Source organism: Zalophus californianus, chromosome 4 (assembly GCF_009762305.2).
Source record: "Zalophus californianus isolate mZalCal1 chromosome 4, mZalCal1.pri.v2, whole genome shotgun sequence".
Lineage (NCBI taxonomy): Eukaryota > Metazoa > Chordata > Mammalia > Carnivora > Otariidae > Zalophus > Zalophus californianus.
In genome coordinates, this window is record NC_045598.1 from 155,784,660 (window position 1) to 155,803,518 (window position 18,859).

At 40.0% G+C, this 18,859-nt stretch overlaps 1 protein-coding gene across 3 annotated transcripts in view; it reads left to right on the forward strand.

The window, feature by feature from the left end:
- The window catches only part of GRHL2 (grainyhead like transcription factor 2), a 155,290-nt gene that overhangs the window by 36,470 nt on the left and 99,961 nt on the right, over positions 1-18,859 (forward strand). For 2 of the 3 annotated variants that reach the window (XM_027583098.1, XM_027583107.2), the window contains exons 2-4: positions 8,313-8,508; positions 13,711-13,778; positions 18,138-18,531. In XM_027583098.1, coding sequence (XP_027438899.1) covers positions 8,313-8,508; positions 13,711-13,778; positions 18,138-18,531 — 658 coding nt within the window. Of the gene's footprint in view, positions 1-8,312; positions 8,509-13,710; positions 13,779-18,137; positions 18,532-18,859 lie in introns of those variants that run through there. The other variant, XM_027583118.2, reaches the window with a different exon arrangement.

The following is an 18,859-nucleotide window of genomic DNA, read 5'->3' on the forward strand; positions in this document are numbered from 1 at the left end:
ATATGATATGCAGTCTGCAGGACGTTTTAGTACCTTGGAATTCTACAAATAATTTAAACATGTTGTCTTTATTTTCAAGGACCTTATTGACTTCCCCTTTGAGCAATTTTTCTAGTACCCTGAATTCGGACATCCTCTCATTTACTTCCGTGTAAGAAATCCCTTGTCATATTGGACTGTTACATCCAGACTGTTTTCTAGTTCCCTCTTTTCAAGTGACTTTTTTTTCTGATTATGAAAGTAGAGCATAGTCAAGAATTGGCCAGAGGGAAAGATGCTTAAGAGCTCACACTCTGGGATGCAGTTCTGGTGTAAACAGACTGCCCTGTGACCCTGGGCAGATGATTTAGCACTTCCGGCTCGACGTGTTCATATGTGCAAAGGGCCTCATTACCATGCCTGACTTTAAGGCTATTGTAAGGGATAAATGGTTAACCCATGCTAGGGGCTTAGAAAACTCATACCTGGCATATGGGAGGTGCTTAGTAAGTATGTGTGACTTATTATTATTGAACACTATTTGAAAAATGTACAAGTAGAGGCAAATAAAAACTCACCTTCGATTACTGTTAACATTTTGAATTTTGATTTATAGACACACACACATTAACCAGTTTTAGTGATATCCGAGATTGAGTTCTCTGCAAATTCTTTTCATTTTGTAATTCTTTCTTGTCCTCTTCTTTCCACTTCCCATTGTGATATCTTTCTCTTTCTGGTTGTTTCTAGTGCTTTATGCTGTACCTTTTCTGCTTCTTAATTATTTTCCTAATCCTCTCTGTCTCAGGTCTGGATTACTTAATAGGTGGACTAAGGGCACTAGCAAAGCTGGGGCACCAATAAGAGAAAGAGAGGTGCAGGGGGGGCAGGGGAAGGAGGAAGGGAGGAAGAGGGAGGGAGAGGTATTATGTGTCAACCAGTGAATCAGCATATTTTGCAATGAGTGTATTTAAAATGACACCATCTTAATTTCAATAAACTTAAGTTTTGTTTTACAGTTTATTATTTTTAAAGCTATGCATTTTACATGGTAGAGGGCATCATACTATGTTCACTGAATTAATTGGATCTTTTCTTTTTAAAACATAACAATCATTAATATGAAGATTATCAGTATCACCCCAGGCTTGTGGATTCATTTGATTTCCCTCAGATTCTATATGGATTAGGTCAAGGGCTAAGGTGAGAGTCATTAAGAACAAGTGCTTCATGTAGATACTTCCTATCTGCTATCTCTTGTGATTTCCTCTAGCAAGCACCAAAAGGAGGGATATAACTGAAGGTAGACAGCAGTGAAATGACTAACATTGTGGGCATTTAAATCGTGACATTAACCCTGGCTAGAGTGATTGATTCATCAGTTTCCATTTGCAAGTATGATTTTGGTAATGGAGAGAATGCAAAGATTCCAAAAGAAAGAATAATTGTCACTTCTTGAAACTTTACTCTTAAGTTTGGGGTCTGAATATTGCTGCCCTCCCCCCACTCCCCGCCCCCTTCCTGGGAAGCCGAAGTGATTATATGCCAGTAATGAGGTACAATAGATCAGCTACAAGATTTTAGAGTAGATGAAGACTAAACCCAAGTGCTGAACACTCAGAGTATAAGATAAAATATTCTATGTGGAGAATAGAGTTCGTATTATCTTAAGATAAAGACTGTGTGTGTGTGAGAGAGAGAGAGAGAGAGAGAGAGAGAACAAGAAAGAGATGAGGTTGGGGAGATGGAGGGAGGAGGTTGAAGTAGAGGATATAACATGAAATCCTGAGAATTCTATAAAAGCTACACTTCTTCTGAGAGAGAGGTAAGTGGCTTGTCCTGGATGGAAGAATCCTTTTGCCCCCAACTCAGGTCAATGTTGAGAATGATGGACAATAGGTAGGAGAACAGCCCATGAGTATTGGACCTTTACTGATTGGATTTTAGTCTTCCCCATTTTGCCTTTGGTCTGCTTGTAAATCTGCTTGGTTTCCTAGTGATATAGCTCACATTGAAGGAGAATAGAAGAATGAATCCTTAATTTGTTTAATTTGAAGGTGAGAATTAGGAGGTGAGAGGAAGTTTAGATATGATCAATGCTTGTTAAATTAAATTTACAATTATGCTTCTTAAAATTAAGGCAACTTTTATTTGTGTAGCACTTTATTGCTCACAATCAATTTTACAAATATGCTATAAATTGATTTTATGAAAACATGAAAAATATAGCTCCCCCCATTCCTTGTATGGTACTTGAAGCTCCAACTCATACTTAGGCATTGTAGGAAGATTATTCCGCAGGGCTGTAATATGGATTGAAGAGGGGAAAGTTGGATAGGGAGACTAGCTGGAGGTGGGAAGAGAGAAGACTAAAGCTGTGAGGCTGGATACGGTAATGGATTCTGTAGAAGGGACAGAGAGAAATAACAATAGCTAACATGTATGCAGCTTTTACACTGTGTCTGTATTTAATTCTGACAAAAATACGAGGGAGCACGTATTATTATTCTACTTCATTTGGGGGTATATCCCAATTTGACAGGTGAGGAAACTGATGTATAGAAAGATTAACTAACTTGTCCAGGGTTACCCAGCTAATAAGTAGTGCAGCCAGGATTTACACCTTGGCGATATGGCTCCAGAGTCTGTATTTTAAACCAGTACACAAAATCTAATTCTAGATGGCCAGGGACAGATGACGGCTGAGAAGCGCCCAACTGAGAAATGATGATGAGCTTAGTTTGGATATGTTGAGTTGAAGCTGACCACAGAGCAGCTAAGCAGAAAGTGCAAAACTGGCACTCTGGCAATATACATCTGTTAGTTATGAAGGTAGAGGATCCATGAAAGTCAGAAGAATCAACAATGGAGACAAAAGAGCAAAGGCCCCAGGATTGTCAGAGAGGAATAAGGGGAGAGTTGAGGTGGAATAAAAACTAGAAGAATGATGGGCTGCAGAGGAGAACCACCTTCATACAATGTCTTGGAAGCCAGGCAAGGCAAGATTCTACAGAAGTAAGAAATGTCTGAGAAAATTCAAGGAGATTAAAAACTGAAAACAGTCTGTTGGATTTTGAACAGAAAAATAACAGAACCATTTCTAAAGAGAAGTAATAACTTTTAACTGTTATTAATTTATTATCTGTAATGTGCCAGTCACTTGGTCTGTGAATATCAGAGTTATTCCTTAAGAACAGCTCTGAAAGATTAATATCATGTTATAGACGAAGAAATGGAAGCTCAGAGAAGGAAAATAACTCATCTAAATTCAATAATTGACAAAACTGAAATTAAAACTGAGATTTATTCAACTCCAAAATCACCCTTCCTCTGGATTGACACCCCCTCAACAACAACAAAATAAAACAAAAAAGCACAAAACCCAGCAACCTCCTAGGAGTTACAAAAGAAATGAATGATGAGAAATGGATCAAAAGTGGTAATTTGTGTGAATATGTCATGTCCTTATTTTTGTTTTGCGGTCCCAAGTGCAATAGATTTATGTCTGGATTATTGATTATTACAACACATATTTTTAGAAGGTAAAGACGTGATACGCTGCTGCTTCTAAGCTTCTCCCTAGCAAAGCACTCCTGCATTAGACTCTTGTTACTGCTTACGGGGGATGGTAGGTTGCCTCTGGCGGAGTGATCTGGAGCTTTTCCTGACTCCTGGGTTGTGATTTCAATCGCATGACTGCCCCACCTCTTTCCCTACTTCCGCTAATGACTCATCTCTCAACTGTTCTCCCAACATCCACAAAGAGAAGTAGTGGATTAAAGAAAAAAAAAATGAGAACAAGAAGTTATATGTGTGAGCTAACATGGCCTTTAGCCTTGCCGTGAATGCTCTCAGGTATTAATCTAAACTTTTCTCCAAAGAAGGACCAGGGATCAAGTTTATAGCTGCTGTTTATGGTTCTGTGTTTGAGGCTGCCTAGAACATGCCATACCTAAAGCTACAAAAAGAATACTTAAAAGGTTGACCAGAGCTGAAGTAGAGCTGCCGATCCAAAAGAAGGATGATGAAACTCAGCTTCAGAATGTGTTCCAAACTTTGGTAAAATCTGCTTTGTTAAACTTTCCTTTCTTTATAAGTCTACATGTTTGCTTAGTGTACCAGAGATTATTCTGTTTTTATTAAACCAAGCTTTATTCAACAATGCTCTGTACCAGAGAGATTATAATCTGTGAAGCAGAAAAACCAAAAAACAAAACGTTAAAACACACACCAAAAAACCCAAACCGAAACAAAACAAAAAAACAAAGAAACACACACACAAAAAAAAAAGAAAAAGAAAACCAAAGTCATTATGCAGTTAAAGGAAAGGGCATAAAAGGCTCCTTTGGCCATCAAAAATGTGAAAAGAAACAGCTAGTAAAGTTGTGCTTTCCCGGAATATTTCTTTCCACTAATCATGTACGGATTCATCAACCATTTCATCATAGGGGAAAGGCTGATCAGTCAATTTATGACTGAACATTTGTGCTAGGAACCAATGAAACTGGCAATCCAGAAGACTCAGCAAGGGAGGTGGGGATAGGGACTTTAAGAAGGACGACTTGACAGGAAACGACAGATGTTGGCGAGGATGCGGAGAAAGGGGACCCTCCTACACTGTTGGTGGGAATGCAAGCTGGTGCAGCCACTCTGGAAAACAGTATGGAGATTCCTCAAAAAGTTGAAAATAGAGCTACAGTATGACCCAGCAATTGCACTACTGGGTATTTACCCCAAAGATACAAATGTAGTGATCCGAAGGGGTACATGCACCCCAATATTTGTAGCAGCAATGTCCACAATAGCCAAACTATGGAAAGAGCCAAGATGTCCATCAACAGATGAATGGATAAGGAAGATGTGGTACACACACACACACACACACACACACACACACACACACACACACACACTGGAATATTATGCAGCCATCAAAAAACATGAAATCTTGCCATTTGCAATGACATGGATGGAACTAGAGGGTATTATGCTAAGTGAAATAAGTCAATCAGAGAAAGACAAGTATCATAGGATCTCACTGATATGAGGAATTTGAGAAACAAGACAGGATCATAGGGGAAGGGAGGAAAAAAATGAAACAAGATGAAACCAGAGAGGGAGACAAACCATAAGAGACTCTTAATCTCAGGAAATAAACTGAGGGTTGCTGGAGTGGTGGGGGGTGGGAGGGATGGGGTGGCTGATGATGGACATTGGGGAGGGTATGTGCTATGGTGAGCCCTGTGAATTGTGTAAGATTGAGGAATCACAGACCTGTACCCCTGAAACAAATAATACATTACATATTAAAAAAGATAGTAGGAAGAGAAAAATGAGGGGGGGAAATCGGAGGGGGAGACGAACCATGAGAGACTATGGACTCTGAGAAACAAACTGAGGGTTTTAGAGGGGAGGGAGGTGGGAGGATAGGTTAGCCTGGTAACTGGTATTAAAGAGGGCACGTTCTGCATGGAGCACTGGGTGTTACACACAAACAATGAATCATGGAACACTACATCAAAAACTAATGATGTAATGTATGGTGACTAACATAACAAAATAAAATTAAAGAAAAAAGAAGGAAGACTTGAAGAGAAATCTTTCCAATGAATCAGGACACCACTTAGTGTAAACCAGGAGTTGGCTCTTCTCCTTCAGCCTGGCACTTCCTGCTAAACTTTTGGAAATTAGCCAGTGTTGTAATTAACACCTTCTTTCCCCCGGCAATATGTACTTCTCTCAGTCTTTAAAGAGAATATGATCCACATCTTTTTTGATGATGAGGTCACTGCAAATAACATGAAGCTCTTCATTGCTTCCTATAGGTCTGAGCATTTTAGGGAGTGTGTGTGATGGCTGGACCTTCCTGGGCACAGATTAGGTTTCAGAATTTGCTGCCTCCCCCTCTAAGTGGTGGAATCATCCAGGGTGGCCCCAGCTAAACAGTGCGGCAGGAGTGGTGGTAGCATTGCCACACCTGGGCTCACCACCTCTGCTCTCTTGGTTCTCCCCAGAGACCTCATTTCTTCTACTGATAGACTCTCAGGATATTACCAACATTTCTGTCCCCAAGTCCAAACCTATCCTGTATAAATGAGTAATTTTCACAACAAGAAAATGCTATTTTACTGTTAGAGTATATAAATTTTTGTAGCTGACTCCAAAATGAATATGAATGTGCTCCTTTTGTCAGAAAATTCCATTATTCCGAATTACCAAAACGTTCTTCCCTTTACAAAATATTTCCCACATCTGCCCATTTCAGCATGGACTAACAACACATTCCTACCTTCAGATCTTTGTCGAAACTTCAGCTACTCTTTGATCCTCTGGATAGGTTGGTCCCCTCTGTCATGTACCCTCATGACACTGTCCATTTCCCTTTCTCACACCTGTTACCCTTGTAATGGTGGTGCCTTCTCTCCACTGGGCTGCAAGTTGTGTGGACAGTGGGATGGGGTCTGTCTCGTGTGCCACCACATCCTCAATGACAAGCATAAGACCTGGTACCTGTTGAGTTCACAGTAAATACTTATGGAATATTGCTGAGTGAACAACTTCAGTTTCGCTCTGAAATGGTTATCTTTTAACACCTTTCAGTTCTAACTGACTTTACCAAAAATTGGTGCACCTACAGACTTCACAGGAACGAAGAACTGTGCAGTGATCATAGTACCTCTATTTGTGTAGCACAGCGCAGTTTGCAGAGCTCTGTTTTCTCCATTATGTTATTTGCTTCTCAGAATCCCACTGTGAGCTAAGTAGGGTGGGTAGTGCTGTCCTTATTTAAGGCAAGAAAAAGCTGAAACTCAGACAGTTTTCTACCTCTGTAAATGGTGAGCGAGAACTCACTTCCAGTACCCACTGCTAGTCCATGTCACCACCCCGCCTCATGGTTAGTAAACCCTTCCGCCAGGGTTTTTCCCCTTCGCTTCCAGAAACATCATTAGACCCTTTTAATCTGCTTCATTTGCAGTTGGGTCAGTATTGTCTCTTTCTTCGCAAACGGTTTCACCAAACCACTGGCAGAGTTGGAATCAGGGGCCTGGTGACAGTCTAGCTCAGGATTCCACTCCACTAAATGTGGATTTCCCACCTTCACTTCCCTGATAGATCTTACCAACAATGACAGTGTCATTTTCTGAGCCTACACCAGTGCATGTCACCATGCCATCACAGAAAGGGCCCTCAACGCAGTCTTTCTCGGGACTGCATGCTAGTTCTCTATCATAGAGTGAGCTGAGAGACCATCTCCCACTGGAAGGTCCCATAGGAGTGTCAGCAAAAAGGTACCTTTTTTTAGAGCTGAGTAACTATAGAGGACCCATGGTGGCTGACTTTACATTCATTAGTTCAGGTGTTGCCTTCACCAGTCCTGTCACTTGTCCATGTTATGTTATTATGAGTTATAGCTGTTACTGAAATACAGTATGTCATCGTTACATTTTGGTTCTGTTTCAATGAACAAACAGTAGAGGGCCAGGAGGCAAGTGCCAAAGCCTCTCCAGGCTCCTTTACACTGGGGATCCCGGCCCAGGGAGCTGCTGAGGACTGTTATAGGTGTTGGGTATTTGAGTCACTGCCACATCCTCTGCAAGAAATTGCCTTGTCAGTTGCTACTTTACCCAAGTTTGGCGTGGTTAGGATTGATAAATGACTCCAACCTCTTTCTGTCTCTACTGAAAATTCTCCAGATACTCTCTTCACTCTCTATGAGAATTTTATAACCTGGAGTTTCTCTGTCATTTAAACATAGTACAATCCTGTGACAACATGGGATTCACATATAGAGTCTGGGTGTTGCATATCCTTATTATGCAGCATATCAGCAATATGTCTTATTTACAAAGTAGCTTCTACTGCCATTTTTAAATTAAGAGACTTGGATTGGTCTATTATTTGCAAGTAATTTCAAATGTAGATTAAACTTGATAAAAGTTTTTAGTAATTGCTAACATATTGATTACATTTAATGTATTGCACATACTTACTTATAATTACAACTCAGAGTCAAATGAAACCTGTTTCCCACAGGGTCACATGCCTTCTAATATTAATAAATAACAGCCAAATAAGAATGATTTGGCTCCTAGAATGACAATAGGAAAATATCAGGTGTGAAGGGGATTAACTTATAGTACTTACACAACCTTGTAAAGACCATTTTTACTTCTGGAGGTGTAGGGGCTTTCTAAATGCAGTGTGGCAGCCATTTTAGTTTAACCTTTCCTTCCTCATGCTAGGGAAGTACAGATTAACCATGTAATGGGTGTATTTTTAGTGGAAAAGAAAATTGCCCTGATAATGAACCTCACATTTCTCTTGCTTTCAAGTAATAAACGACTGGTGGCCTTAGTGCCCATGCCCAGTGACCCTCCGTTCAATACCCGAAGAGCCTACACCAGTGAGGATGAAGCCTGGAAGTCGTATTTGGAGAATCCCCTGACAGCGGCCACCAAGGCGATGATGAGCATTAATGGTGATGAGGACAGTGCTGCTGCCCTGGGCCTGCTGTACGACTACTACAAGGTAGATCCCGCGGTCCCGGTCCCATCTCCCTCCTCTGCCTGCCCCCAGAGACTCCCCTCCTCCTCCTCCTCCTCCTCCTCCTCCTGGGGGGGGAAGGGGGAAGAGGGGAGAGAACAGAGTATTTCCACACTCGCTTTGGAATTCAGCCTGCTTCTGTTCTCATTGCCTCCCTGCTCTCCCATCAATGGAGCACAACTTCACCACCCACCCAGAGGAAGTTTTCATTTTGGGATCATTATTTCTGTGTCCTCTGTTCACATGCGTACATATTGTCTCCAAGTAATTCCTACTTCGTACCGTATTGCAAATACTTCCTTGCTGCCATTTTCACTTGATGATTTTTGGTGAATAAAAATATCACAGGGGCACCTGGCTGGCTCAGTCAGTAGAGCAAGTGACTCTTTGATTTCGGGGTTGAGAGTTTGAGCCCCATGTTGGGCGTAGAGATTACTTAAAAAAATTACATTGCGTGGCTATGCCTTAATTTAGTCATCGCTCAGTTATTGGGCATTTAGGTTGCTTTTCGATTTCTCATTTTGTAAGAACATTGAGGATTTCTAGATTTCTAGATTTTTTTAGTTTTATAAGGAATATTCCAATGAGTGTTTTGTGGTAGGCTTTTGCAGCAACTCCAAAACCTAATTTTGTTATAAACCTGTTTCCATTTGTTTTGATGGGTACTAAATATTTATTTTGAAAAACCTTTAAAACAAAATGAATGTAATTCACTTACATTACAAAAATACCCTCAAAATAGGAGTATTTCAGGAAACCTAATGGGAAACAGTGGTCTGTCTCTTAGAAAGGTATGACCTGCTCCCTTAGCACTGGTGGAGTGTAAAAAATCAACACTTATTTACTGAATGAGGAGATTTATTGCCAGCTTTGATTGTAAACACTGCTGGCTTATGCTGGGAATTGGCACAAAGGTGAGAATGGCTGTGTTTATTTTGCTGGTTGGGCACAGTGAACACTTTATTTTAGAATAAGCACTGAGTCCCCACCTTCCCCCTCTCTCCATCATGAGATCACCCAAGAGGAACAATTCTTTTAATATCAGCTTTAGTCTCTTCTTCCTGTTTTCCTCCCTGTTTCCTGCTTTCTCTGTCCTTCCAGCTGTCTCCACGTTTACAAGTCATGTTGTTTCCTGTCTTGCTCCTAAACCAGAGTTCTCATACTTTCCAGAGATCTCCTACCATTGATGTGACCCTGATGTAAATCACTTGGGTCATGACAACTTCCTTTTATGGCTTTTATAACTATATTAAACTAATATGTTAGGTGATAGTTTTGTGAGACATTGAAGAAACATATCAAGATATATTTTGAAGACATGTATTGTTCTGATTTTTTAAAAATAGATTTTATTCCATCACTGTGAAATGGACATCATTTCAGATATCTGTATTAGATGGCAATTCTTCTATATTAACGAAAAGAGAAGTAAAGCTCAAAGCAAAATATTTGGTAACATATGAAAGTCATGTATTTTATTTCCCGTAGGTTCAGAGGATAATTATTAGTAAATATAGTACCTAGTTACCGTTCCTCTTGCATATTTTTGATATTCAAAGGAAATTTGAAACATTGCTATCTGTAAATACGTTGAGATGCAGAATAGGGAATTTATATACAACTAAATGTGTTGCCAAGTCTATAACTCTTTCTGTTGAATTAATATTTTTCAGGATTAATTTATTAATTTAAGATATAAAATATTTAAATAAAATGTTTCCTGAGACTGTGTGGACAAGTAGAGTTACATGGCTCCTTTTATTTCACACAAACTTTATTATATTTTTGCTTGAAACATTTTAAACATTAAAGAATTAGTCTTGTTTCTCAAAACCATGTGCAAATGGTCATTTTCAGGCCTTAGTCAGATCTCCGACATTCACGCCTTACATATGATGGTATTAAAGTTGCAACAAAGTTAAATCTACTTTGAGAATAGACCTTCTTTCTGTAAGAAGTAAAATATTAATGAAAAAAGAGATTCTATTTTTTGAGTCTGCGTTGGGAAGTTAAATTATTCTAACAATTACTGCCATATTATCACTTAAATTCTATAGATTTTTTTATACCTCTTTGGAAGTGCTAAATACACCATTTTTCCTCACTCCTAAGGTTAGACTACGTTGCTCCTCAGGGGACAGTAGTAGGCTTTGTTAGAGAGATGAGTGTGTGACACACAGCAGGCACTCAAGAAATGGCGATCTCTGTCCTTGGAAACTGCAAAGGCATATCTTGGTATAATACTTCATACCTTTCAAAGTCGTTTCATGTACATTTTTAAACTGTCACCACAGGAACACTGCAATGAAACCTATCAGGTTTTATATTTTATAATTCAGGCCACTAAGTGGGATTTCCTCAAGGTCACAAGACAATCCTGTGTATTTCCTAATTCCATTCCATTATGCTGTTATTAGTCTGTGGGGCTGCCATAACAATACCACAGACTGGGAGGCTTAAACAGCAGAAATTTATTTTCTCACAATTCTGGAGGCTGGAAGTCCAAGATCCAGGTACTGGCAGGGTTGTTTTCCAGTGAGGTCTCTCTTCCTTCCTGACTTGCAGATGGCTGTCTTCTGGCTGTGTCCTCATATGTGGGTGTATATTTCTTTCTGCATGTATACCCCACTGTTATGATCTCATTTAATCTTAATTACCTCCTGAAAGGCCCTCTCTCCAAGTACAGTCACACTGGGGGTTAGGGCTTTAACACATGAACTTTGCTGGGGCACAATTCAGTTTATAAGCTGTCCACCATTAGAAATTGCTCTTTTGGAACCCCCATTTAAAGATGGGTTCAAATTTTTAAAAATCCAAAGCACATTAAATGGGATCTATTAAAAATAACCAAATTGCTAGAATTCTCAAAATTTAGGGACTCAAATATAAGCCCGGTTTTCTATCCAGTTCAAGCTACTTATCAATAGCAGCTCCAAAGTCAAGTATGAACTTTTGATGAATTTCAGGCATGACAGAAAACCAGAACGAATTCCATTAGTTAGTGAATTTTAGAAGTGGTTTGACTCACTTAATCTTACTTCATTTTCCCCTGAGGGAGCTGGTGGTTCATTATTATTTGATTCTAGTTCTATGAAAATATGCTTCTTTGGCTAATTGGTTCCTATCTGTTCTGTTGACCATGTAGTGCTGGAAACCAGTTTGTTGGTTTGCTTGTTTGTCCATTTATATAGCCATCTATTTATCTGTCCATCTGTATATCCATTTGTCCATCCATCCATCCAACAAATATTCACTAATCAACTGTGACTGTCCAGCAATGGTTATAGATATGGAGGTGGAATGGATATCCAAAGGCAGAGAGGACACTTTGATGGCTCTGCTGAGAGAAGGAGCATTGCGTGTTTGAGATACAGTGTGACTATATGCATGGCAGTGATGGGGCCCGCCAAAGTTGAGGTAGGAGCTTTTTGGTGCCATGTTTTCAAGAAATGGAAAGCATCGAAGAATTTCAAGTATGAGCATAATGAGATTAGACTTGCATTTTTAAGTTCAGTCTGGATCTTCTTAGTGGATCCAGAATGGATTTGCTGGGACTAAGTGAAGGAGAAGAGAGACCAGTTGGGATGCGGTGCAGCAGCCCAGGCAAGAGATGTCAGAGGCTGAACCAGGAGGCAAACATACAGAGGGAAGTGGATAGATTTGAGTCGTATGGGATTTAGCATAAATGTCTTCAAGGTTCATATTAGAGCATGTATCAGAATTTCATTTTTAAGGCTGAATAATGTTCTATTTTATGTATATACCACATTTGATTTATTCATTACCTGTAGATAGCCATTTGGGTTGTTTCTAGCTTTTGGCTATTGTGAGTAATGATGCTGTGAACGTTTATGTTTATCTGTCATCTTCAGTTGATAGTAGGAGCTATGTTTCATTCAGCTCATTTCCATCTAGCACTTAGCAATGCCTGGCACATTGTAGACCCTCAACATTGACATGTGAACAAAAGACTTAAAATTGATTTATTTTATTCTTAATTAACAAATACTTATAAAGTACCAGATACTTCAAGTGCTTTGAAAAAAATTAACTCACTTAATTTTAGTAAAAGCACTGAGTCATAGGTCTGCCCTTAAGCACGGTTTACAGAGTTTAGTTAGTGTTAGAGCTGAGATTCAAACCCAGACAATCAGGTCTAGGTCTTGACTGGTAGCTACCCTGCTATGCTGCCTCCCTCATCCAGCTGACTGGGCTTGCATATGTATCCAGGTGAGTGGAAACTATAAGAATTTCTAGAAGAATCTAGAAGAGGGATGCTTCTCATAAAGGCTCTTTTATATCAATGTAATGAAGGCTGCATTTGGGTGCAAAGGAGTTTGGCTAGCATGAAGGTGTGGAGATGTAGCAAAAAAACACAAAAATAAAAACAAACAAAACATCCAGACAACCAGCCAACCACACAAACAAATCTAAACCTACTATTCATGTGTTTGAAACTATAGCAGAGATAAGCAAATGATCCATGCTGCAGTAGGACGGTTGGATGGTGGTCAGAAATGAAGCTGGTAGGGGTGTCTCTATTCTCTAGTGGCACTTTTTCACTCATCTTTCAGGTAATGTGTTGGCATTGTGGTTGCAAAGGCAATAATAAAAGTGCATTAGAAGAAAAATTGTGGAAGCAAGGCTAGAAGCTACGGAGGGGTGGTGGTTAAAGGATGGTCCAGGTGTTAGATGCTCCTCTCCTGCTGCACAGTGCAGCCCTGTGCCCAGTTTGCTCCCCTCTCTGTCAGCACCTGAAGTCCCTTATCAGAGTGGAGGGTCTGTCCCTGTTCTTTGAGAGGATGCTTCTTGTAAATCCAAGATGATTTCTCTCTGTTCCATGGTCCAGTTTCACCCTCCACTCATAGTGCTCCTTTCTGCTCATTCACTCCCAAGGTGGGGCGGGCTTGGGGGTGGTCAGGTCCAGGCAGAGTTGCATATGTCGGCAGGTGCACAGCAGAACTGTGATCATTATGGCCTTCTGTTTATCATCACCCCTTTGTGTCTGATCCACTGTCATTGCCACTTATGCTACTCACCTTTAACCATTACCTGTCTATAGCAAATCTGCCACCTTTTCCCAGAGAACATTCCATTTCAGTTGCTTTGCTTATGCTGGTCTCTAGCACTGCACTTAGTCACAGTTGCATCTGTGTAAGTTTGACTGATGGTTGGTGATATTTCTAGGTTCCTCGAGACAAGAGGCTGCTATCTGTAAGCAAAGCAAGTGACAGCCAAGAAGAGCAGGATAAAAGGTATGGTGTTATGTAAAGGAATATGCCTGGCTTCCAAATAACTCTTCCTATGTTTTTGAAAACAACAGTGTTAAATTATAATTTTTGTTCTTGAGAGGAGATGGGATCAAGAAGTTTAGCTTCTTCTGTCTGTCTTTTAGAGTCTGGACCAAAACTGGATCTCTCCATAGGGAGAGCAAATTGCATATTTGGTTGTGCATCCAAAGGCTCTTGATACACCCTCTTTCAAGAAGGCTGAAAATCCTTGGTTAGAGGTGAAATGCTGGCAAGCTAGCCTATTTAGGGGTGAACTTTTCTGATCAGTCCCATGGCTGGATAATTGTAATCAAGCCCTTAAGGGAGTGAGCCATGGAGAGATTGCTTTTGATGAGGGGCAGAGGAAGGAGGCTGGACTGTTTCTTACCCCAGGAGGCAGCTGGAGAGAGCCCTCAGTAACAGCAGACACCATGAGGGTGCAGGGGCAAGAAAGATGTTAGGAGATCTTTATGTGACACCCCTTTCCTGCAATCCTGAATCAAGAACCAATTGAAAAACAAGACACAGACAGATTGAAATTAAAAAGGAAAAAAAAATCTGTTTTGTTTCTGATTAAGCCAACAGAGAACGAGATTTTTGAATCTACAGTTTGTAACATGTCCATCCTGATTTAGATATGTCTACTCACCCAATCTCAGGCAGGCCTCCAGGCCTCCCCGAGGGGACAGGCCACTGTGGTATGGCAGCGGTGACTAGAGTCCTCTCTCTTTGGCCAGGATGATCCAGACCTAAAGAGGGAACCAGAAGGGACTGAACCACCTTACTTAGCTACTTCTCCCAAACCCATCAATCAAATCTGTCTCTTTCCTGCATAGGAATGGAGAGAAGCCACAGTGTTTTCCTATTGGTGATTCTTTCATATGGAAATAAGAAGCCAGGAGAAATGAAATTCCCTGCTAGCACATACATCAGACTCTTAACCTGCCCTTGAGAGGAACTGCTTATGACATTATGATCTTGTCATATGACTAGCAGCGGAGCCACCCCACCAGCCAGCAGCCCTGGGCTGTGCATCACCTCCAGAGTATACCCTCAGCGAAGATTAAGCCTGTCTGCATCTGATTTGCAGTTTCAAAGGGATCTTCTGATGCTGCACACTGTCTTGGGGCCCTGGGGCCCTAGTTGGTAGCAGTGATGACAGGGAGAAAGAACCTGACACTCTTCAGGTCCTGTGACTTCACCTCCATTTTAGCCAGCATTTATTAAGCTAAGCATGTGCTGTCTGCTAAATCGTATACTAGTAATCATAGAAGGGTCAGGGGAAAACATGTTTAAGATATGTGCTCTGTCTGCATCATAATGGACAAGAGAGACCATTTTTTTGTTAACACATCTTTCAGAACAACATGAAAGAGTGACAGCCCCTCATCACATTTCAATGGTTATTTTTGTGATTTCAGTGGAACACCTTCAAAAACATTGGCAGTGAGATGTAGACAAAACCACCTTATATAGACTAATTTTGACTTAGTAGACTTCTGGTTGAATGTAATTTGGAAGGATATCATTTGATCTGCAGTATATTCATGAGTTAAGATGCTATGTGCTAGCATGCTATCATCTGTCTGTTTATAGAAGTTGGTACTTGGAAAAATAACTGAAAATCTCAATAGCATGATCGAGATTTTTTTTAAAGTATATTTAATGCACCATTCTTAGTGTTGCATTTTTTCTCATGTTATAATATTCAGTTCAATTTTAAATTCTATTGCAGGTGAGTCAGTAGCTCTCAGTAATTCTTACTTTGTTCTGATCATCCATTTTTTGGATGTCTTTCTGAAGTTCTCTAACTTCTAAAACTACTGCAGGCGGGTACATATTATAGAATGATGTTGCATCTAATATTCCCTCATCATATGATAACGATGAGTGGACTAGGTTTATACAACTCTGTAGTTCACTTATGTTTGTTTCTAAGAGTGCCCCAAATATTTTTACTTGTGTTTCTTGTTTAGAATTCATGTGTTTTGCATGAATTAAAGAATTAATATATTTGGCCTGAAATGGACTCTTAACTGTAGAGGAGTTGGTTAACTTTGAGTATTTTGGCAAAGGCAGTAAGTCTGTGCTTGTGCCAAGTCCAGAGGAGTGGAAACTGGACACTTGCTTTGGTAGCTAATCAATGTAGACCAGCCCCTCTTACATCCAACCTACAGGACATTATCCACAAGTATTAATAGTTAATCGTCCACAAAAGAGTCTGTAGTAAAATTAGTTTGGGAAATTCTGGGTTATAATTAAACAGGTGAAGGAATGCCTGGGGGCCTTTACTGTGTTCATGATGTTTGTGGCTCACATAGGCTAGTTTTGTTATGGCAATTTTTAAAAAAATACTGATTTTATCACGGACTCCTTTCTTTGAGGAACATCTATTAACATTCCATGCAATGCTCTAAACAATGGAGTTTAGGAAATGCTGACATAAATGGGTGGTCTGGGTTTGGCATCATCTAGCTAACTGGACTCAGATTAAACATAACTTCTTAATTTTCGCTGTATCTTATATACAGAGTCACTGTATTGCTATGACCATGAAAGCAGGTTATTGCTTAAAGCAGAATATTTGTAGATTTGCAGTTTTATTCTTTAAAGGATTACTTTCTAGAATGATTTCTACAGATTTGTGACAGACTTCAAGAAGTTTAGGTATTTTTCTGTTGGCTTTATTCATGTGAAACCATTCTTTCCTCAAGCTTCATTCACTTTGAGGTTTTGTCTGAGAAATCAAAGCTAAAAATACATAGTCCTGCTTGAGAGTTAGGCATGCTCAGAGGAGCTAGGAGAGCTTTATTCTGGGAAGAACCAATTTTATTCAAATATTTCTCTTTCTATGAGAGATGCCAGTTAGCCCCAGAAAGATCATGCTAGTTTAAGAGGGAAAAAAAACAAAATAAAACCCAAAACAACAGATATTGGGGACAGGGCTCCATGCAAAATGTGTATTTCTTTTTGTCCATATCATTCAGAATAATCCATATAGAAGTGAGAGGTGACCCCAAATTTAACTCACCACAGGGGTTTTGCTAGTAAAATCATGGTGCTATTAACCATACTCTTCCATTGACATTAGTCAATGGAAGCAAAGTCCTCTTTGCTTCTGCTCTCTCCCAGAATTCTATAGTAGAAATAGAAGGTATTTTATCTCAGCCTGGCAAGAATTAATTTTCCAAACACTCTCCTTTCTCTTTGTACCAGCCAGGAGGTCTGAGATCTGAGAGATCTTGTTTTACATAAGCCCAGTTACACCACTCTCTCAAGCCCCGAAAGTAATTCAGTGCTAAGGATATCAGTGAGCTCATGTTGTTTCTCAATTTAGTGAAAACATTTTAATGATAAATTCTCATTGCCTTTTTTTTCTTGCAAGGAGTTTAGCCCACAGAACAGTGTAAAATATTCTTCCCACTGCCCCCCTTCAAATTATTGTCTCGCCCCCATCTTTTTCAAAAGCTCTTTTATAACTTTTTCCTTTGAAAGTTTTCAAACACATCCAGGAGTAAAGAGGACAGTATAATGAACCCCCAAATACCTGTCCAATTCTCCAGGTTCAGCAATGGTAACTTTTTGTTATACCTGCTTAATCTCTACCTTTTCTCTCTTTCCCCTTTTTTTTTTATTGCAGTGATCTTTAAAATAAGTTCCTGACATCATGTCATTTCATCTCTAACTACTTCTCATTTGTATTTCTAAATAAAAAGGATGTTTTATTACATAATCCCAAAATCATTATCACACCTAACTAAATGAACAATACTTCCTTAGTATCACCTAACTCCCAGTCCCTATTTCAATTGCCTCAAAAATCCTTTTGTCTCATAAATGCCTCTTCGGTTTTTCAGATCAGGATCCACACAAGATCTACTCATTTGATTGTTATGTCTTTCAAATCTTTTGATCTAGAACAAGCTTCCCACCCTCCTTTCTTTTTTTCATGCCTCTAACTTACTGAAGAAACCAGGTCGGTAAGATGTGCTATATTCTGTTTGTATGATTGTTTCCTTTTGATGTTGTTTAAGTCATTCTTCCAGCCTTCTGTATTTCCTGAGAGCTGGGAGTTAGATAGGAAGCCTTGCTAAATTTAGGGTCACCTTTTTTTTTCCTAATTGTACTTTATAGGTGGGCTGATTGCATGGTACTGGGAAACACATGTCCTACTAGTGATGCCGAGATCCACTGCATTCCCTTGTAAATTTCACCATCAACTTTTCCCCTAATGGCATTAACATCCCCTGATATTGCTTGCATCAGTTATTTTATTAGGATTTGAAAAATGGTGATTTTTCTAATTCTGTTATATTGTGTGGGGTGGCGGGTTTCAACATGCAGAAACTGTCTTGGCACCAGTGAAGCCCAGAGTAATTTGACTGGAGGAGAAAACCGAGTGCAGGTCCTAAAGACTGTTCCAGTGAACCTTTCCCTAAATCAAGACCACCTGGAGAATTCGAAACGGGAACAGTACAGCACAAACATCTCTGAGAGCCCAGCCATCATCCCCGTATCAGGAATCACAGTGGTGAAAGCTGAAGATTTTACACCCGTTTTCATGGCCCCACCCATGCACTATCCCCGGGGAGACGGTGAGGAGCAACGTGTGGTTATCTTTGAACAGACTCAGTATGGCGTGCCCTCCATGGCCAGCCACAGCACCTACCTCAAGGATGACCAGCGCAGCACCCCGGACAGCACTTACAGCGAGAGCTTCAAGGATGGAACCACAGAGGTAAGTCCCTGGCCCTGTCATCTGCAGCCAGGACCTAAACCCAGAAACCCCAGCTAATTTTGTTTCTGTTTGCTTTTTAAGGGGGATAAATTAATTAATCTGTGAGCTTGGGGTTTAAAAAAAAATGTGTCTGTATCTTCATAAAAAGGTTTTAATAAATCTTTGGTCTATGTGTATGGATGAATATTTCTATTTTTCTTGACTCCTGGGTGCCTGGATGACTTAGTTAAACGTCCGACTTGTGATTTCAGCTCAGGTCATGATCTTAGGGTTGTTAGTTCGAACCCTGTGTCGGGCTCCACACTGGACGTGGAACCTGCGAAAGATT